Here is a 21594-nt window from a genome sequence, read left to right on the forward strand (position 1 = left end):
CCTGGGCAGGTGGCACGGCCCAGGGCTCTGGGGTTTCACCTCCACACAAGCCACAGCCACTGGGGAGGTTTCCCAGCCCAAGTTTAAAGGGCAGGGGTGCCCTGTGTGAAGGGGAGCAGGGCTACAGCCCAGCCCCAGGCTGACGGTGGCACCCACAAAATCGGATTTGTTACCTGGCCTGCAACAAGGCAATAACGACACAATCGAGACAATGTCCCCATTGTTTCTTTCTGCTGCCCCAGCCTGGGTGCTCTGTGGTACTCCAGAAATCCAGCACACCCCCATGGACTTTCCCTGCCATTATTTATACACAGAAATTCAGAGGTAGTGACTTCCCAAGCACAGCCCCTCTGTAAGGACGGCTTAGTAACTTCCATGAGCCCAGCAATTTCTGGGCAATTTCAGCCCAGCAATTGTAACTGCTTAGCAAGTTACATCAGCCCAGCAATTTCTGTGCATTCTCAGGGGAAGGGTCTTTTTTAGCATTATAATGAACATGTTCAGCTCCAGAACACATGGACCTTGAGTATTTTGCCAAGCTAGCAATCTGTAGATAAACATACATCAACATCTGCATTTGCTACATCCTTAAAGCTCGTTAGCACCAGGATGCCCTTGACTAAGGGATGTTCCTGCTGCCTGTTCCACTTGTCAGGTCTCCTTCTTGCTCATTAGGCTTGAAAGCACACAAAGGTCTTGCATCAAAGAACATCCCAATTTAAGATAATCTTGACAGGCTCCACCCTGGGGGTGCTGGTGGACAGTGGCTGAACACGAGCCAGGTGTGCCCAGAGGGCCAACGAAGTCCATGGCACCCTGGCCTGTCTCAGGACTACTGTGGCCAGCAGGAGCAGGAAAGCAATTCCTGCCCTGTGCTGGGCACTGGAGAGGGTCACCTCGGCTCCCGTGCCCAGTTCTGGGCCCCTCAGCTCAGGAAGGACAACACCCAGGGCTGGATGAGGCGCTGGTCTACTTGACATGGTTGCCTTAGGTCCTAGGTTGGACTCGATGATCTCAGAAGCATTTCCCAACCCAAACGATCCTGTAAGGGATGCCAGCAGGTCGGAGCAGACGATTGTCCCCCTCTGCTGTGCTCTGGTGGGACCCCACCTCAAACACTGGGCACAATTGTGGTGTCTCCAGCAGCACGTGGACATGGAACTGCTGGAGGTCCTGGGGAGGCCACGAGGCTGCTGAGGGCACTGGAGCACTCGAGACAGGCTGGGACAGCTGGGGCTGCTCAACCTGGACAAGAGAAGGTTGTGTGCAGACCTCATGGCACATTTCCAGCGGCTGAAGGAGCTACAGGGAAGCCGGGCAGTGGCTCCTCCTCAGGAGCTGCAGGGACAGGACAAGGGGGAATGGTACAAATTGAAAGAGAGGAAATTTAGGTTCAATATTTGGAAGAGATTTTTTTACTGTGAGGCCTTGCCACAGGGTGCCCAGAGAAGCTGTGGCTGCCCTGGATCCTTGGCAGTGTCCAAGGCCAGGCTGGACAGGGCTTGGAGCAGCCTGGGATGGTGGAAGGTGTCCCTGCCGTGGCAGGGGATGGAATGGGATCTTTTAAGGCAAATTCTATGATTGTGTGCTGTGCTGGCTGCTTCCTGCCCCACCGATTAGGTCTCCTCTCCCGCTGCTTAGGCTTGGAAGCACCCAACGCTCCCACATTACGGAACGCACCCATTTAAGATTATCTCGATTCTTCCAAGGCCCCGCGCCTCGCAGCAGCGGCGCCCCGGAACCGCGGTGCGGGCGCGCGTTGCCGGCCGGACGCAGGCGGGAGGCGCGCCCGCCATGGCGGCGCCCACGCGGGTGTTCGCGTTCCGGGACGCGCGCTGGGCCCCGGACCCGGTGCTGGAGCCGGGCGCGGCCGTGCGGAGCCCGCAGCCGGCGCCGCTGGTCATCGACAACGGCTCCTTCCAGACGCGGGCGGGATGGGCCTGCCCCGACCCCGCCGTGCCGGCCGAGCCGCTGCTGCGGTTCCGCTCGCTGGCGGCGCGGAGCCGCGGGGCCCGCGGCGGGGCCGGCGCAGAGACCCAGGTGGGGAACGACCTGGGCAGCCCCGAGCCCCTGCGGTGGCTGCTGCGCTCGCCCTTCGACCGCAACGTGCCCGTGCAGCTGGAGCTGCAGGAGCTGCTCCTGGACCACGTCTTCCAGCGCCTCGGCGTCTCCTCGCAGGTACGGCCGGGCCGGGCGGAGCCGCCTGCGCCTCCCGAAATGGTTTGGGCCGGAGGGACCGCGCTCCACCCCCTGCCATGGGCACGGGCGGCTCGCACTGGACCCGGTTGCTCAGATTCCCGTTCAGCCTGGCTTTGGACACTGCCGGGGATGAGACAGCCGCAACTTCCCTGCGCAACCCGTGCCAGTGCCTCACCACCTTCACCGGGAGGAATCTTTGTTTAAAATCTAATCTAAACGTGCTCCCCGAAAGTTACTGTTGGGGAAAAACACTACTTATTAGTAGCGTTTACTGACCACCTGCATGGCCAGCTGTGTGGAGAGTTGCTTCTCAGACCATGGAGCCCTTTACCTGCATGACATCATCAGGTTGAAAGCTTTACCCAGAGTGGAACTGAACTTCCACTGGTTTTTACTCACCTCTTCATTGCTTACTTAGATTTTTAATAATTTATATATGCCTTTAGAAGTCCATTCTCCTCCACAATTGAGTTTATTCTTTGATTTAATTAACATTAATGTCTTTTTTACCTTCTTAAACACTATTTAAAATTTAACTTTCATGATTAATACCCTGCACATAAAGTGCTTTCTCATGCCCATTTTGAAGGAGTTTTTGCTGATGCTTAAAAGAAGAAGCAGAGATAACTAACCCTGGCTTTTCCCTCATACCTTTATTACTGTTCTTTCCCCTTGTCTCTCCCAGGGCTGTGTGGATCACCCAATTGTTCTGACAGAAGCAGTTTGCAATCCTCTGTACTCAAGGCAAATGATGTCTGAGCTCCTCTTCGAATGCTACCAAGTGCCAAAGGTGTCCTATGGCGTGGACAGCCTGTACAGTTTTTATCACAACAGGAGGCAGAGCTGGCCCTGCAGTGGTTTGGTGATATCCTCAGGGTACCAGTGCACACACATTTTGCCAGTCTTAGAAGGCAGGTGAGTTCTGAGTCTGGTGCAGCCACTGGCTTTTCAAGTGATGTCAATACCTGTTCCTCCAGCCCTGCACTGTTAACTCTTGCAGTAATTTGTACTGATGAGTTAAAACCAGGTCTGCAGATTTTGCTGAGGTGTGTTGAGTTTTGAATTGAAGAAGCAGTGCAACTCTTATAAGTGTTGTGTTTTAGGTGTTAATTGTGCCTTGATGTGTACTTTCAAAGGGAGAAGGGGATATGTGCCCCAAGTAAAACTGGGCATTAACAAACATAATTTAGGTTTTAAAGCAGCTTTGGGACAAAGTGAAGTGCTCTGTGTGTGAGACTTCTGCAGTGCTTGAGGCTTTTATCATTCTGGTTATTCTGCTACATTGCTCTACTTTCTCTTTTTGCTTTTTTCCCTCTTTTTTAATCCTTACTGCAGGAGATGGCTTTATTATATCTGGTAATAAATTTTCAAAGTTTACACTTGTCCAACCAGAAAGCGTTACAAAGCTTAAAAAACTACTTTTAGCACCACTACCCATCACTTCTTTTGTTAGAACAGAACATTTCCTTGCTGTAGCCAAAATTATTTAATATCTGGTTTTTTTTTTTAAAGCAGAACAGAACCTTTCAGAATAAAATAGTGAACACAGCAGTGATTTTGCTGTTACCTGAGAAAAGCAGGTGTGTTTGATTCTCCAGTAACCGAACCTTGAAATAGTTACCTGTGAATATTCATCTACAGAAATCAAACACTTTGGGGGGAAGCAGGAGCTCTGTTTGATTTGCTGTGAGTCCCCCCAGTGTGAGCTGTGTCTGTTTGCATTTTGAGGCTGGATGCCAAGAACTGCAAGCGCATTAACCTGGGGGGGTGCCAGGCTGCCGTGTACCTGCAGCGGCTGCTGCAGCTCAAGTACCCCGGGCATTTCGCAGCCATCACGCTGAGCCGCATGGAGGAGATCCTGCACGAGCACAGCTACATCGCCCAGGACTACATAGAAGGTAAAACCAGCTCTAATCCACCACCAGCTAGTGCTCAGCCACTTTATTGTTATTGTTCACCCACCCATATTGTTGTTCTTTAACATAATTCCCCACTAGTTCTCAATGTTTTTAGTTTGTCCTCTCTACACCTTGGTTTGAATTCTTCCAGAAACATTCTACTTCTATTTTGCTTTCTTTGTGGTAACCGGCCTTACATTTAACGGCAGTTTACTATTTAAATTTAAGCCAGAAATAAAATTTAACTACTGCTACAAAGAAAAAGTCTGTATTGGTTCAAATTTCTCTGTGGATAAAAATTGTGGTGGTTTCAGCAGAAAAGAATCTTTTTGTTTCCTTTATACATCAACAAAACCTCTAAGGGGGTTAGGATTCCTGTGTTTTGTATCTGCTTTAAGGCTTCCAAATTTGCACAGGAGATTTCTCATGACTATGTTTGAATTAAATTAAGTTTTAAAACTTCTGTGGCAAATGGCATCTGAAGTAGTGCCTGAAGAAAGGTGTTTTTTTAAATTTGTCACTTGTAAATGAGCCTTCCTTAGAAATGTGTGAGCGCTTTCCCTCCCCTTGGGCAGAGAGACTTCAGTGTGCACTTGCACTCTGCAGTACTTGATGTTTCCTGGAGGTCAGAGCACTCAGAGCTGCCTGCACTGGGCATGTGACCTGGAGGCAGCACTCAGAGGGGACAGCCAAGCTTGAGAACAGCTGCCAAGAGGTGACAAAATTCTGTGCTTGCACTTTTTTTGCCTTCTTTCCTCACCTTTAATCCTTCACATGACATGCACACAAAATGCGAATCGTTGTTTTGGGCTGCCAGAACAAAAAGTTACTTTGCTTTCCAAATGCCCAGAGCTGCAGAAGTGGCGGTGCCCAGAGTACTACGAGAACAATGTGCACAAGATGCAGCTGCCTTTCTCCAACAAGCTGCTGGGCAGCACTGTGGCATCTGAGGAGAAGCAGGAGAAGAGGCAGCAGCAGCTGCGGCGGCTTCAGGAGCTCAACGCGCGGCGTCGGGAGGAAAAGCTGCAGCTGGACCAGGAGAGGCTGGACAGGTTGCTGTATGTGCAGGTAATGAAGGCAGAGTTTCAGCGTGGGGTCTTGGGAGGAGGGCAGGCTGCCCTCAGAGCTTTATCAGAAGGTCACACATCATGGTAAAGAACTGTGACTGTTGTGGGTGTTCTCTGATAGGAGCTTGCCAAGGTTACCTGTGAGTTAATAGAGATTATTGATGCAGGGGATGTTTTCAGTTTCTGAACAGCACTTCTGGGAAATACTTCAAATGCTGTCAAAGTGTGCACATCATAGTCTCTAGTCATGCAAGCAGAGTGTCTGTACATCACTGCTGACTGCTGTTGCCCTGTCTTGTTCATCACAGCTAACTCTGATCTGTCCACAGGAACTTTTAGAAGATGGTCAGATGGATCAGTTCCACAAAGCTTTGGTGGAGCTGAACATGGACTCTGCAGAAGAACTTCAGTCTTACATCAACAAATTGAGTCTGTCTGTTGAACAAACGAAGCAGAAAATCTTACAGTCAGAAGTCAATATTGAAGTAGATGTTGTGGACAGCAAGCCAGAGGTAGGATGTTTTCACCAAGTTAATCCTCATTTTATCTCTGAAAGAATTAAACTTTTGTGTTTGAAAATGTGTCCCTTCAGACTTCCATTGATGAACTAAGCTTTTTCTTTAACACACTGCAAGTCATTATTAAGTTGGCAACTGCTTCTCTGTTTTCAGAGAGAATGTCCTTAGACAACCATCCTTAATTTTCAGTAGCCTTCTATTAAAGATACAGAGGAACCCATCAATCTTTTGTTAAAAACAGTATTTGTTTTCCTTTCTGTTCTTCCCCTTCAGGTGCAGAGAACTTAATGGTAAACAGCCATCCTTGCCTTCATTTTAGCTGTCTATTTTTGGTGCATTTAAGCAGCATGTTCTGATTTGGTTCCTTATTGAAAGATTAATTACTACACTTGGTTGTTGGAGTTGTCTTGAAGATGAGAAGCTCCTTGTCTGCTTTGCCAGACTAACACAGGCCCAGCACACAGCACCTGCTGCCAAGAGTGCTCTGAGGCTGGTTGTGCATGTGCTTTTAATTGCCTTTCAGGTCACATAAGACAAAGATTTTATAGCTTTATCAGCCTCTGTTCAGGGAAAAGGTAGAGAGAAAAACTGAAGCATAGCATAGAGGGGAGATCCTTATTTAGGTTGCCCAGAGAAGCTGTGGCTAGCCCATCCCCGGAGGTGTTCAAGGCCAGCTTGGAGCAACCTGGTCTAGTGGAAGGTGTCCCTGCCCATGGCAGGGGGTGAAACTGCTTGAGCTTTTGAGGTCCCTTCCATCCCAAACCATTCCATGATTCTATGTTTATCAGTGCAAGAATCAGAATGATTGTGCTTCAGCAAAATTCAGGGAGATGATGGGCTTGCCATTGTGGTGAAGAATCTTTCTGCCTTCTGTCAAAAGAAGATACTCTAGAAAAAAGAGAATTGAAAGGTTAGCAGTTACCTGTGATTTTTCTTGGTGACTGTGCCTAAATTCCAATATCTCCCACACTCCTGCTCTTTGCTGGGTGCAATCTCAGAACCTCAGAATGAATCCACAAGCTTTGTAAGTTGGTCTGTGCCTTGAGAGAGCACTTAGAATTATCACAGAATCCCTTTGTAAGACCAGATGTTCAGCTGAGTTCGTGTATCTTTCTGGTTTTGTCTTTTTACTTTTTTGTAAGATAAAAAAAGAAATGCATTCAACAGGACTTCATGAGACAACATTTTTTGCTGTAACAATGAATGCTTGTAAACTTCAGTTTGATTGATTGAATTGGTGTAGATAGATACTTAGGAATGTTTGACAGGCTTAATTTTACCTTATCCTGGCATTTAAACAAATGTTTCAAATTTAAAATAACCAAAGCAAATATTTAGCAACAAAATCCCAGCAGTAACAGTGTAACACAAAAAAATAAAGAAGATAATTAAAAACCTGTTCCTACCTCACAACAGGAGTCTTGTAGGATTTTGAGTGATGCTTTTCATTAGGACAGAGCTTCATGTCTGTGTAAAATAAAAAGGGATTTGGTGCATCCTGGAGCAAATAGTAGATAGTTGAAACTCTCAAAAATTGTACGGTGGCTTTGTAGCTAGCAAATATTTGTTTTCCAGTCCCACACAAGCAAAATAGGGAATTTAATGGTAATTATAGAGCAGTTAGAGGTGTTGGAAGGGTACCAGGTTTTAACCAATATAAAAAGCTATTTTATTAAGTTTTAATATGCTGTTGTGCTTAGGACATGGCTGCCTGGGATCCTGGCAGTCAGCCTGGTGACTGAGGCCTGCATTTCTGAGCTGGCAGTGGGATAAATTTATTGGAAGCGTTTGATTTTTTTGCTTGGCGTGAATATCTGTTTTTCTGTTTTCTGGGCATATTTGTTTTCAGGCATGTTAAAGAGTTGAGATTTGAGAAGACTGAGTTTTCCAGCCATGTCACCAGAACTGAAATCACACCTGAGCTAAGCTACCATAATTTGCTCTGTTTCCAGACTCCTGACTTGGATCCACTGGGCAGTGAACAGTCCCTGGAGGATGTGGAAAGTATTAATGAGTTTGAACCTCTATTTGCTGAGGAGCAGCCTGAAGTTGAGAAGCCAGTTGCTGCAGTGCAGGTTTGCTTTCTGTATTTACACCTCGTGCCAGGGGTTTGTATCCCAGTTGTCCAGCCAGTCTGCTGACATTTCTCCTCATGCAAACATTGTTTGCCTGCACTTGGAAGAGATGCCTAAACTACCTGAACAGGACACTAAGAGAGAAATCCTGGCAATCTTAGCTGGTGGTTTAGGATGAGAATTCCCTCTTGGCTCACTCTGCAGGCAGTGCCTGGTGTAGCAGTGCTGTGTTATTAAGGGAAAAAAAGTTCTGCTCAAGTGTTTTTGTCTGTGATCCATAGCCTAATATCCCAGTGGACACAGCTTTCAACTTGTGAGGTTGAGCCTTAGAATTAAGTGGCTCCAAGCAGAATAAATTATAGGAAAAGTCCAGTTTCCCTGACCTCCTGGAACCTTTAGCATAATGCTGTTTCTCTGTGGGAGCATTACCATTTAGATTTTTGTACAGAATGCTTTGGAAACGTTGCTTATTGTAGAATATTATTGTTCTTTAACATAATTCCCCACTACTTCTCAATGTTTTTAAAGCCCGTGTTTAACCTGGCAGAATACCACCAGCTTTTCCTTGGCACTGAAAGAATCAGGGCTCCAGAGATTGTCTTCCAGCCCTCCCTGATAGGAGAGGACCAGGCTGGGATAGCAGAAACCATGCAATATGTCCTTGAGAGGTGAGTTTACAGAACTATTTACTTCAGACCAGCTAGTCTTCATTTGATATCAGCTTTTGAAATGCTGGGGGTTTAGCAAAAATTTGAGAAAATATGTTGAATAGTTCTTATTGGTGGGGTCAGGCATTGCAGGTTAGACATGTCTTCCTGAAAGCCACATGTAACTCTGCTTGTTTTAAGTCAGTGAGTCTACAAAGTGTTTTGATCCATAACCCCATCAGTGAAAAATTTTTGAGCACACACCTCCAATATATGTATATTTGTAAATTGCAGCTACTACTAAATGAATATATTGTGACCATTTTAAAACATACACAAAAATAGAAATTAAAAAAGAATGAGATAAAGGTGAAATAAACACTATTTAAATGTATTTATCAATTTGTCTTCCTGCACCCCAGTGGATTGTTTTGCACAGACCCCACTTCAGCAATCCCTGGTCCTACTCGTTATTGAGGGAAAAAACAAACACTTGCAACAGTGAGCTGGCAGTCTCTGGTTTTGGGAGACCAAAATCAGGGGTAACATTTTAAAGTTAAGATACAGGCACACCTGCTGGACATTTCCAGACAAATTAGCATTGAGAAAATGTCAGCCCTGAGCTGTATGAACATAGGAGATCACATTTTCTGAAAGGTGAGAATTCCAGCCCTAGAAAGAAATCCAGTTGTTGATTTATGGGGTACTGAGTGCTTTCAGGATTTTTTCAGACACCCCCTTAATTTCCAGAAAACAAACAAAGTTTGTAGGAAAATGAAGTTTCTCAAAGTGAATCCTGGGACAAGGTATCAGTATTCCCCACAGCTGTTCCAGTTCATAGGGCAGAGGTCCTTGAGAAGGGCTGAAGCTGTTCTTGTTCTTCACAGGTATTCAAAGGAACAACAGGCTATCCTTGTCCAGAATGTTTTCCTCACAGGTGGAAATATGATGTACCCTGGACTGAAGGCCAGAATCCAGAAGGAACTCCTGGAAATGAGGCCATTCCAGTCATCCTTTCAGGTGTGTGTATTGCCGTGGTGTTTATGTGAACAGCCTGTTCTTCTGTGTTCAGATGGAATTGGGTGAGGTGCAGAGCAGAGGTACTTAGAGCATGGGTGTGGAGAGGGTTTTAAGGCAAGACTCTGCAAACAGCTTTTTGACCTGAGAAAGTGCAAGTTAAGCAAAGATTCAGTTGCTCTTTGTGAAGGCAGCATAGTGAGTAGGGAAGAGGAAAGTTTGCTTCTGCTAAAGAACCATGCACACAAAAGCATGTTTGGCTGGAAATTTGCAAATTGTTTGCTTAGAAATTGATAACAAGGTGGAAACACACTTGAACCCATTCCTAACATTACTCTTTCTGCGAGACACTGAGTAATTAGCTCAAATTTCTGAATTGCAGTTGTTTATGTCATATACTATTGTAACCAGGGTAAAAAGGGCTTCCCTTTCTATAGTAAAATGTGGTGTCCAACCGGTGGGAAGAACGATGCTCTGACTCCAATGATTTCAGAAGGCTAATTAATTACTTCATTATACTTTATTATACTATAACTATTTACACTATATTACACTAACAAGAACTATCACTAACTAACTAGAAAATTAATGACTCTCCTGGGAGTCCCGACACACACGTGGATCCAATTGTTCAGTGAATCCAAACAACCTTCACCAGAATCCAATCAAGCAATCACCTTGGGTAAACAATCTCCATACCACATTGCACATGGGCACAACACAGGAGCAGCAAAAGAGATAAGAATTGTTTTGGTTCTCTTTTCTCTGCTTCTCTCAGGAGAAATCCTGAGAAAGCTAAGTCTGTCTCTGCTCAGAGGGCATGTGAATACCACACCTTTCCTGTGCTGAATTGACATTGTTGTTCTGTTTTCCTTCCATCCAGGTCAGCCTTGCTTCCAGCCCTGTCCTGGATGCCTGGTATGGGGCTAGGGACTGGGCAGTGGAATACATGAACCGTGAGGAAGGCTGGATCAGCAGGAAGGACTATGAGGAGAAAGGAGGGGAATACCTCAAGGAACACTGTGCCTCCAACGTCTATGTTCCCATCCGCCTTCCCAAGCAGGCCCCACGGGCAGCAGAGGCTCCCAGCAGAGCCTCAGGCACAGGGAACCCCAGTGAGCAGGCATAGCCCTGGCCTTGGCACCCTCAGCGCTGCAGGGAAGAGTTCCTGCTGTGCAGCAGGGCAGAGCCTCGCTGCCTGCTGGGAGCACTCAGGTCCCATCCAGGTCCTTGGTGAGGAGGACGGGACACGCTGAATGTGTGCCTCTCACACACTGCAGCTCGTGGAGAGGAAAAAAATCCCTCTTCGAGACTGTCAGAGTAAGGCTCAGGGGTTTTGGAGAGTGTGTGTTTTACAGCTTTTTAAGATGTAATGAAATGTCCTGGTTTTGTATGGTTTTTATTGCGGCCAGGCTGTAGCAAGGCAGGCAGCCCAGCAGGTGTCCCCCTTGCCCGTCTCACAGTTGTCCGTCGGGACATGTCGGGCAGGTCGTCCTGCAGGACATCAAGGGGGGCTGAGCTCAGCCCTGCCTGCCGAGGCCTCGTGTTCCATCTCCTTCCTGCTAAACCAGCACCAAATCACCAGCGGGTACTTCTTGTCTCCACCTATGTCAGAGATAGCGATGTTGTGGCTGAAACTGGAGAGCTGGGCACATAAAGACACAACCCTCCATAAAGCACAGTCCAGAGGCACTGCCAGACCTTCTGCTGCCCTGGAGTGGTTCTGCAGGCTGAGCAGGGCAGCTCTTTGATGGGACTTTGATCAAAAGTTGTTGTAGCAATAAAGCAAAGCTTTTTGCTTTACCATTAACTTACGTGTTTCAGTGTTTTCACCTCTTCAGAGCTATGAGGATGGGTTTGATTGGTTGTACTTTACTTAAAAACACAGGTTTGCAACCAGGCCCCTGCCCTCCTGTACAATAAGTTACAGCTTAAATTTGCCTATGGATTCAGCTGTCACACTGAACAACTCGTTGCTTTCCCAAAAGAATAATCCGTACTGAATGCTGAACCCAAATCTAAGGAGACTCCATCACTTTGGCAAAAGCTGGAAAAGGCAAGGTAATGGGGAAAATATCCAGACTGTAACTGATAGAAAGAAGGTGTAGAGGTGGTGTTTGGTGTCCCCAAGGGCTGCAGAGCATCAAGGTAAGTTGTCATCTGGCAGATTCAAAGCAAAGAACATGAGGAACTTGCTTGTGCTGAAGTTGGTTGCCACAGGATGAGACTTTTTGATTCAAAAGTGTTACTGAGATTTACAATTTTTTAAAAAAGAGAAATCTGTGAGCAAATATTGAGGTCTCACCTGTGCATTGAGCGTTCAGAGAGCCTGTGAGGGAAGGGTTGTTGCAGACCTGCTCTCACACAGTTCCTGTGGCACCCAGCACTGGCCAGTCCCAGTGGGTTACTGGTCTTGGTGGCCTCTGCCTGCTCCTCACTGGCTGTTGGGCAGGGCAGGAGAAGGGAGCTGGCTGCCTCCAGGTGACCTCAAGTTTGGATTATTGATCCTATCCCTGGCTGCCTGGAGGCAGTTTTTAGGACAATTAAGGGAATTCTGTAGGTCATAAAGAATGTGGAAAAACATGCTGTGCTGAAAACAGCCAAGTTACACCCAAACATGTCTTTTCTGATGTCAGTGACCTGGAGTCAATGATGTCCCATTGCTATTTGACCCTTCTCTGACCCATCTTTAGCTTTACTTTAGGCAGAGGGACTACCCAAGGAATGGAAATAGTTCTGATAATTGGTGTTGCCTGCTAAACAGATAAGTGTGTTGTGCATAAAACTGTTCCAGAATGAGGGCCTGAAAGGGCATCTATAATGCATGATTATGTGACTTTTAATCTATGGCCAAATTATGCCAGCCACTTCTCTTGCATTAATTCAAAGCAGAGCTGTCTAATTCTGCAAAGAGGTGCCAGAGCAGCTGCTTAAACAGCTTTAGGGAAGCAGAATTTTATAATCTCCTGAATAGTAGTGCCACAGTAGCCAGAGTAACAGATGAACTTGGCCTAGGTGATCACTGTTACAGGCTGCTCTGAGTGTGCTGGTGGCCATTCAGGTGCTTGGAGCAGCACCATGAAAAGCCTAAATTGCAGAATGGGATGAATTTTACTAATTTCAGTTCAGTTCCCTGGTAATGATTTGCTGTGGTGCTACCTGAGCATCAGTGCTGGCAGGAGAGAAATGGAAGGAGCGTGTGGTGCTGAGGACAGGCAGACACAAGTGTAATTTCAGACAGTACTGTTGGAATCCTTGTGGAGCTTCACCATTGTGACACTTGTGACAAGGTTTTCTCACCCCCATGTGCAGAAGAATTTGGTTGTTTTCCATGTGAGTGGCACAGGGCTCTCCAAACCAGCAGGGGCTTGGGCTGTCTCCTGTCATTGGTTTATGCCCCCTGAGAGGGGAAGAGGCCAAAAGACACCTGCTAGGCCTCTTTTTAATGGGACTTTTGGTTATGTGAGGAGCAGTAGGAGGAAAAATAATCCTGCTGTGGACAGGAATCTCAAAGTGCTGCTGAGAGAGCCTTTGGCAAGTGATGGCAGGGCTGCTGTTGGGTGAGCTGCTGTGCCAGCAGCCTAGAATCATTGCTGTGCTTATCCTGGCAGTGTCCTCCAAGCTGACCCAGGGCACTTGCCAGGTCTGAGATGGTCAAATGGTTCCCATTTGGTCCTTGGTAAATTAAGTTCAAAGCAACCTGTAACCTGGTTATACAATTCAGTTATGCTCTAATTCAGGTCAAATACAAAAGTACAATTTCACAGCAGTGCTGAGTTTGGTCTATTTAAAAGAGAGCTCAAACTGGGTCCCACCTTTCACAGGGTCTGCCCTGGGTGGAAACACCACGTCAGTGAGCAGCCCTGGAGACTGAACATCCATCACGTGTCCTATGTCCCAGATTTCCTTTGGAGCTGCCGACGAGCCTGGCTTTGGGGCTTCAAGGCTTCTTATGCTTCCTATGCCACAGCAACTTCAAACATGTTCTTTGCTAAGTCTCTGCTAGGACACCAAGATTAGAACTCTCTGCTCCAGTTATTAATCTCTGGAATACTTAATGTGCTGTGTAAGACAGCATCTCGGAAGAAAGAGAAGATGCCCGTGAACTGTCACTTAAAATTTAGGATTATCCCTCCAGAGACAGCCCACAGTGATCCTCTGGCAGTCAGTCATAAACCACAAGTTTTGAAGCTTGTGTGGGATGAGCAGGGGAGAGGAGAATGCTGTAATGGATTTAACATTATCCCCAAAGTCATACGGTGGGATTTCCAGCCGACGGTTGGGAAGGCCAGGCACAAGCAGCTGTGCTGATCCCCATTGCTCACTCCCACTGCTCAGCGAGCTGCTCCCTGAGCATCAGCTGCAACACAGCTCGGGTTTAAACGGCTCAGACCCTGAGCATGGTTTGCCAAGAGTTTTTCAGGCTCCTTTCATTCCTTTTCAGGCCCTCAGCTTCCTGTGTGTAGTTGACAAACACCTTTTCCCCCTCCTTGTTCACACAATCTCAGCCCTCATGTTAGCAAGGTGTCATAGTTTCAAGGGATTTTTTTTTGTTGTTGTTGTTTTTTTTTAAAGTTACATTGCTTTTTTTTACATCCTATGGGGTCTTTTATTTCTCTTTTTGAGCAGTGGGCTTGGTTCACATTTCCTAATGCAGCAGAGGCCATGATGAAAGAATCATTTTCATGGATCCAGCTCATAGCAATGTTTATTCGTGACAATTCATGGCTGCTGCTCTGCCCTCAGCTCTGTCTCAGCAGAGCCAGCCAGAGAGTGGTGGTGGCTGAGGCTTTCACAGAGTGCACAACTCCTCTGGTGAAGGAGGGACGTCAACTAAAATCATGGAGACTTGGTCCATCTCAATGTACAATGTGCCAAGGGAAAAAAATCTTCCAACCTCAATTCCTGAAGCCAGCAGAAGTCTCAAGTACGGTGAGAATCACTCTATGCAGGTATGCTTCTATTTTTAAGCAATTGCTGTTCCCCACTATCAGAGTGTGAAGCAAGCTGGATTTATGGTCTGACTGAGAAACTTGTGCTCTTAAAATTCCTGGGTCTAGTCAGGACAGCATTTTTTTAGCTTTAGAATTATTTCAGAACCGAGGAGAAGTATGAAACAGCTTCTCCCTTCATCTGACAGGAGGTGAATATGCAGTGCTGGTGGGGAAAGCATTTTTATGTTGTCAGTGATGTTCTGTGAAGGCATCCAAGTTCCTGCACTTCCAGTAGTCAGGCTGTTACATCAGGAGGAAGTTCATCCTCAGGGAAGCTTGTGGCAGGTCTGGCTGGACAAATGAGCATCATAACATGCAAGGAAAAAGCGTGGCTTTGTTCAAACCTATGTCAAGTGAATTTCAGAGGAGAGAGACCTTTGGAAAGCTCCCCTTGTTTGAGTTTTTTAGGAATATAGTGGGTGATAGAGTATTGGATAGCAGGGAGACCATGGAGCATTGGGTGCTTTCCTTATTTAGGTGAAGGGCAAGGATGCATGATGGACCTCTGGGAGGGAGAAGGTTTGAGGGATGATGGCAACCTGCAGCCCCCAAAGGGCTGTGGTGACACTTTCCTGAGTGCCCTGATGCCCAGGAGGTGTTGGGAGGCTGTTGGCTGTAGCAGAGGCTGATTTTCCACTTCTCCAAACAATCACCCTGTTTCTGCAGCTCTCCCTGGAGCGTACTCCCTGCTTCTAAATGGCTCCTTATGCCAAGTGCAAAAAATGTCCTGTACGAGCCTGGGAGGCTGGGCACTCACTGCCGTGTCTGAGCTTGCTTGGTAGCAAGTTCCAGTCAGTGCAAACAGTTTTTGGGTAGTCTTATCTTTCCACTAAACATTTTGATGTGGACGTTTTGTTCTTCTGGGTGTTTTCATTCCCTTCAAAGGAGAATACTAATGAGTAAAACTGTCCTGCCTCACTGACACTTGTTTCTGCACCTGAACAGCAGCCCCAGATGAGGAACAGTCCTGTTGGTCTGATCTTCCTGCTCTGCTTTGGGGGCTTCACAGGGCTTCCCCACAACTTTTTAGAAATAACTCAGTCTCTGCTAGAATGCCCAGAAGACCCCTGTGGTACGCAGAAATCTCTGTCACCCCCTCACCTTGAGCACCAGCTGCCTTTCAGCATTTTGTCTGCTACACTTAGATAAATCCACCTGATCTGGAAGCCATCAACTGATAAAATCTCTGTGCTCCAGAGGCAAAATGCCTTGAGAGGGTCCCAAAGTGCTTTCTTGAGCACATCCACAATGACATGTAACCTTTAAACACAGTTTTGTGTTCCTTGTGCATTAGCACATTTCTCCTGGCTGACATTGCTTCTCAGCTCTAGGAAATGTATTTCATATCCTCATCCTTAGATCAGTTTATTTTTCCCATTCTACCACTTGGTTAAAATATACCCCACTCCTCCTCTCACCCCAGATTCCTGCCACATACCTGGCATTCTTTCATCCTTAATGAGATGAAGGAGTGGGGGATTTCACCCTCCTGGAATTTTAGAAGAATACTAAGTGAATTTCTCATGAAAAGCCCCATTTAGGATACGAGTCTCCCTGAAAGATAGTCCATGACAGCAAACCTTGCTTTTGCTGGAAATGGTGAACAGAGTTTTTACCTCCCTCTTCAATAGCTACTTTCTGCTTGTTTTTTTACAAGTATTGTCATTGATGGAGACCCTGTTGGAGCAAGTTCCCAGTGGAGGAAGCAGAAATTTGCAACCTTGCAAAAGTAGCTGGGGAGACCAGGCTGCAATGTGGCCAAACTCTCCATATAGACACCAGAAAGGTGGTTCAGTCAAAATAGTTTCATCCAGATTCAGTCATTAACTTCCCTTAATAAACATCCAGGTTTGTTGGATCAAAGGTTCCTGGAAGTGACCTCCAGGAGATGTTTAGGGGGAAGTACAGGAATAGAAGTGGTGTGATGTGTGTGTAAAACAGGGATAGGATGGGAAATCGTCCCAGCTGGTCACTGCTACACAGCCAGGGACATGGGAGCACAGTGCTCCTGGAGTCCTCACGTGGCATCCATCCCACAACCCTGTCCTCTGGCACCTGTTGACAGGACAGGTGAAAGTATCCAAATGTTGACAGGACAGGTGAAAATATCCAAATTACAGAGCTCAGCACGGATGATGAGTTTGTAGCAGCAGCCCCACGCTGCACTGAGCATCATGTTGGAGTGCTGGGCTGGGGATGCTGCCCAGCCTGCAGCCAAGCAGCCGTGCCAGCCCCAGGCTGAGCCCAGCAGTGCAGGGCTGGGAGGGGACACAGCGAGCCCGGCTCTGCCCCTGCCCTGCCAGAGGGGCTTTGCTGCAGCTCCAGGGGCACAGACAGCAGCAGCAGGAGCTCCGGGCTCCTTTCATCCAGCTCTGCTGTGGCAGACGGCCACGGGCTGTCCTGGCCGCCGAGGAAACAATGGGGAGGAAGGCTTTGATTCCAGCAGCGATGGACACCCTCCTGCTCAGGGTGGTGCCCATGGAAGGAACTGGGGGCTCGGTTATTTGCTTTTATCCTTTGTTAACTGCTGTGACTCCTCTGGAGGTTTTATTTATGCGTTTTGGCTGGCGTGGTTCGCAGGAGGCCTTTGATATTCAGCCCCGGGAGTGTCCCCTGGCCTGGGAACGGGAAGAGCTGAGCCGGGCTCATCCAGCCCGGGGCCAGGGGCTGCAGGGCTGCCCTGGCACCGCACATCGCCCGGGGGGCACAGGGCACTCACCCATTGCGGGCTGTCCGCAGCCCGGTGTGTTGGGTTACTCTTAGTTTTTCAGAGAAATAAATAAAATATAATAAATAATGTTTATTAAATAATAAACAAATTAATGTTTATTAAAGAAATAATAACTAAAATAATATTTATTAAATAAAATATAATCAATAATAAAATAGTTATTCTATTATCAATCAAAATAAAATATTTTATTATCAGTCTCGATGAAAGGTAAGACATAAGAGATGTAAAACTTAACGCTATTCTATCAGAAGCTAAGCTATCTTTTGCTCATAACACCTTAAAAATTATTTCTAGCCTATTAGCTTTTGCTACACAATGTAGCAAAATTGTGTAAACTTCCTGTCAGGTTTTCAGAATTCTTTACGAATCTATTTCCCACACGGTGATTTGTGCCCAGCCTTGCCCTCCTGTGCCGCAGCACGGTCCCTTGCCGGCAGCAAAGGTGGCCAAGAGCAGCTGCTGGTGCTGCAGCGCCGGCAGGGGGAGAAGATGCCATTGGGCACTTCTGGGAAACTGGAGGGGTTTTCTAGGGAGAGAAGAACTCGGAGGATACAGAGCTTTTCGCGCTGGGTTGATGCCCGGCAGAGGTGGGGATACCCAACGTGTGACCCAGGAGAGCTTTGCTCAGGCCTCCTCCCACAGGGGCTGCACTGAATCGGGCTGCCAGGGATGATTCCCCAGCTCCTGAGGGCTTGGCTTGCCCTGGGCTGTAAAACTGCCACATCCATGCCTTTTACCACAGTTCCTGTTCACAGGAGGCTGTTGCTGCCCCTTGCTGCCCAGATCCATTTGGCTGGGTACTGGGTGAAAACAGCTTTTTTAATGATGCAAAAATGGAGGGAATAGCTCATATTTATATCCCCCCTGAGCCCAGTCTCTTGGATACATGCTAGGGATCTTAGTTAATACTGTTTTTCACCACACAACAGATTCCCCAGGCAGCAGAGATGACAATTCCCAGGAACCATAAACCCCTTGAGTGTGTTTACCCAACTCAAAATGCACTTTATAATATTATATCACCTTCAGCCCACTCTGCAATTTTACATGCTGGGATTTGAAATAGGTACAAGCACTGGTTGTGCTCTGTGTTTTACAGAGAGCTTGGAAATGTGTATTTAATTATGAATTTAGGAGCTATGGATGGGAGTTTTACAAGCAGTGTCACTTCAGTCACAGGAGCCAGCAGCCACCAGCAATTGATTTTATCAGGTATCAAAGTGCACCCTTACACTCTGGGAAGCAGGGCTCAGAGAGGGATTTTATCTCAAGCTCTGGGCTTTATGGGGAGGGGTTAAGTAGATGGTCACTGTTTCAGGAGAACTTTGATTTTCAAGTGCTCTCCAACACTCCTCTGCAGGGGCTGGCAGCAGGGACTGAGCTACAGAGCCACGTGGGAAGTGGAGTTGGCTCACATGGGAATGTCCCTGCTCTGGGAGAACTAGGTATTAAGAAAACAACAAGAAAAATCACCCCTCCAAACACCCCTGTTGTGATTTTGGACCCAAAATAGCAATTTGGTGTTTCCCGTAGAAGGAACCCTCCGTGACTTGCTCTGAGCAGCCCCACTGACCATTTCCTATTTTTCTTCCTTGGAGGTGGTTGTTTGAGCAGCTCCAGCTCCTGAATTGAAGGAAGTGTTTTCCTGAAATGCAGACAGAAAAGCTCTGGGTTTTCTGGCTCAGGAAATCAGTCCTCAAATCTGAGGCTGACTTTGGAGCCACAGACACCAGCAGTCCCCACCAGGCTGGTAGGAACTGCCAGAAGTGACAAATTCCAGTTCTCCTGCTTTGCAGACTTCATGTCCTTGACATATTTTTGTTTCATGGGCTTTGGCAGAAGGTGCCCAACCAGGCTGCCCCTTCCTTTCCAAAAAAAGGCACTGTGGCTTAAATCTAAGCAAAAAAAAAAAACCCCAAAAAAACCCTGGTATTTTATATTATTATAAATATATATATTATTTCAGATCTTTCTGGAAATTAAAGCAAAAGTATGTTTTTTTCAAAGTGTTTTGCACCTTCATGTTTCTGCTTGAAAATTAAAGGTTGTACCTCTCTCAATGTGGCATCAGTTTATTCTGAGATGTATAATTCAAATATTTTGAAGTTAAGTGCAAGCCTTTAATGGCACAATTTTTTAGTACCACTGCCACAACTGTTTAGACATAAAAGCCATTTGATTACAGCTTTATGTTAAATGAGGCACCATAATTAATATGATCATGTTTAATTTCTTCCTTACTGAACAGTACGATGGAATAATTTCTCCAGAGAAAAGAGAGTTTCCTCAAATGAGTAAATGACAAAATTTTAAAAATAATTTAGCTACTGGAAAGAGAAGTTTAAGGCATTAGATAGGATGGATGCAGGATATAAAATGCAGAATGGCCTGCTTGAGATGTGGAGGGAGAATCCCAGGGAGCATCTTTTCATGCCCACAGCATCCTCCCTCCCTCGTGTTGTGGTTTGATTCCAGCCAACATCTCAGCCCCACGGAGCCACTTGCTCACTGCCCCAGTGTGAGGGGTGAGAGAAAAGTGAGAAAACTCATGGACTGATGGACTGGGATAAAGGCAGTTTAATATGGGAAGCAAAAGTCATGCATGCAAGCAAAAAAAAAAAAAAAAAAAAACCAAAAAAAAAAAAACCAAACCCAAGGAATTCATTCCCCACTCCCCACAGGCTGCAGGTGTTCGGCCCTCCTTAGCAGAGCAGAGCTCCATCACGAGTGGCTGGGGAAGACAAACACTGCAAATGTTTCCCTTTCCCTACACTCCAAATGTTTCCCTTTCCCTCTTCTCCTCCCAGCTCCGTGTGCTGAGCACGAGGCCGCACGGGCTGTGTGTCCCTGGAGGCAGTGGGGATCAGCTGTCCCACCTGTGTCCCCCACCCACATCTGCAGCACCCCCGGGCTCCTCGCTGGTGGAATAGAAAAGTCCTTGGCATGGTGCAAGCCCTGTTCAGCAGGAACTGAAACACCCCTGTGTTATCAGCACTGTGTTCAGCACATCCCAAAACAGGCCCATAGCAGCTACTGGGGAGAAAATTAACTCTATCCCAGCCCAAACAAGTACACCCGGGTGCAGGTGGAGCCGCGGGATTTTCCAGAGTTGTCCCTTTTCCTCTCAGCACTGTTCCATGGAAAACAGAATGAAAAGCCTTTGGTTGTCAGAGCTTCACAAGACATGCTCTGTTTTCCACTACTCTCTCCAATTTTTGTCAAAACTACGTTCCCTGGCCATTTTGGGAAGCAGAACATGTGTAGAGAAGCAGCAATGACCCTGCTGTCATGCCCAGCCCTCCAGTGACTCATAAAGTCCAGAGGCTCATAAAGGTGTGTAAACCTGGGAGCCTGTGCACACAAGAGACATTTTATACTGAAAGAGGGTAAATTTGGATTAAATATAAGGAATAAAGTCCTCCCTATGAGGGTGATGAGGCCCTGGCACAGGGTGCCCAGAGAAGCTGTGGCTGCCCCTGGATCCCTGGCCAGGCTGGACAGGGCTTGGAGCAGCCTGGGGTAGTGGAGTGTCCCTGCCCATGGCAGGGGTGTAACTGGATGGGCTTTAAGGTCCCTTCCAACCCAACCCATTCCATGACTGGATTATTTTCATTCAGCTCTAATTTCCTGCACATCAGTGTCGAGCACACTGGTGTGGGGGGTGCTCTGGAAGGGTGCCCTGGTGTACTTTTATACTTTGCTCTTGCACTCCAGGGTCTGATGGCTGCATGCCTGCTCTGCTGTGAGTGAAGCAGCACCTGACACTGCTGGCTGTCCCTGGTGCATCCCACAGGGATCACAATGCCAGCACTGACACCTCATGCCCTTATCTTCAGTACAGCACATTCTGCCATCAGCTCCTTGAGCCTGGGAGCATTTATCTTCTCCTGGTGGAAATGCAGCACTAATGACTTCAGCAGGAGCAGAATGATGCAGCTGGAATACGCTTTATGCACACCCTGGTACAATGTGCCACAGCTTTGCTCACACATCACTGCTCACCTCTGAGCCACCAGCCCACACATTTCGTGTGATGTAAATACATTTGTGCTTTTCCCTTCCACATGGCTGCATGCTGACACCCACATGTCCAAGGCCACTATTACCCTTGTGTTTCAGGAATACAGCTGGGTGTCACTGAGAGGGTGTTGGAACACCCTTGTGCTCGAGAATACGACCTTCAAATTATTTGCCTAAACTTCTGAATGCAGAGGGAGGAGAGTGTACGTCAAGCTCTCTGTTGCTGCAGGGCTGAAAGAAGAAATAAGTGCTTATTTCTGCCTGCAGTTCCTCCCTGAACCATTTCCCAGGAGAACTTTAAGTATCCCTCCCAGATTCCTGGTGACATTAGTAGTGGTAGTGGTCAGTTAGGTGCCCAGGGAAGGGAGGAAGAGTGATCAACAGAGATGCCAATTTTAACACTAGCAGGACAGAAGAGAATTCAT

The 21594-nt window shown here is 47.0% G+C and overlaps 1 protein-coding gene and 1 long non-coding RNA gene across 2 annotated transcripts; one reads left to right on the forward strand and one right to left on the reverse strand.

Moving 5' to 3' along the window:
- Window positions 1–1785: 1785 nt before the first annotated feature.
- On the forward strand, window positions 1786–11231 carry ACTR5 (actin related protein 5). Its single transcript, XM_053958837.1, has 9 exons — window positions 1786–2178; window positions 2885–3114; window positions 3928–4097; window positions 4948–5165; window positions 5494–5676; window positions 7635–7757; window positions 8286–8425; window positions 9292–9424; window positions 10305–11231. The coding sequence occupies exons 1-9, from the start codon at window positions 1795–1797 to the stop codon at window positions 10548–10550; spliced, it is 1827 nt and encodes a 608-aa protein (XP_053814812.1). The 5' UTR covers window positions 1786–1794; the 3' UTR covers window positions 10551–11231.
- Window positions 10950–12658, reverse strand: LOC128796814 (uncharacterized). Its single transcript, XR_008433904.1, has 3 exons — window positions 12581–12658; window positions 11727–11975; window positions 10950–11026 (listed from the first exon to the last, which is right to left on the reverse strand). It is a non-coding gene; the product is annotated as an uncharacterized LOC128796814 (long non-coding RNA).
- Between the last annotated feature and the right edge of the window lie 8936 nt (window positions 12659–21594).

Source organism: Vidua chalybeata, chromosome 17 (genome assembly GCF_026979565.1).
Source record: "Vidua chalybeata isolate OUT-0048 chromosome 17, bVidCha1 merged haplotype, whole genome shotgun sequence".
NCBI lineage: Eukaryota > Metazoa > Chordata > Aves > Passeriformes > Viduidae > Vidua > Vidua chalybeata.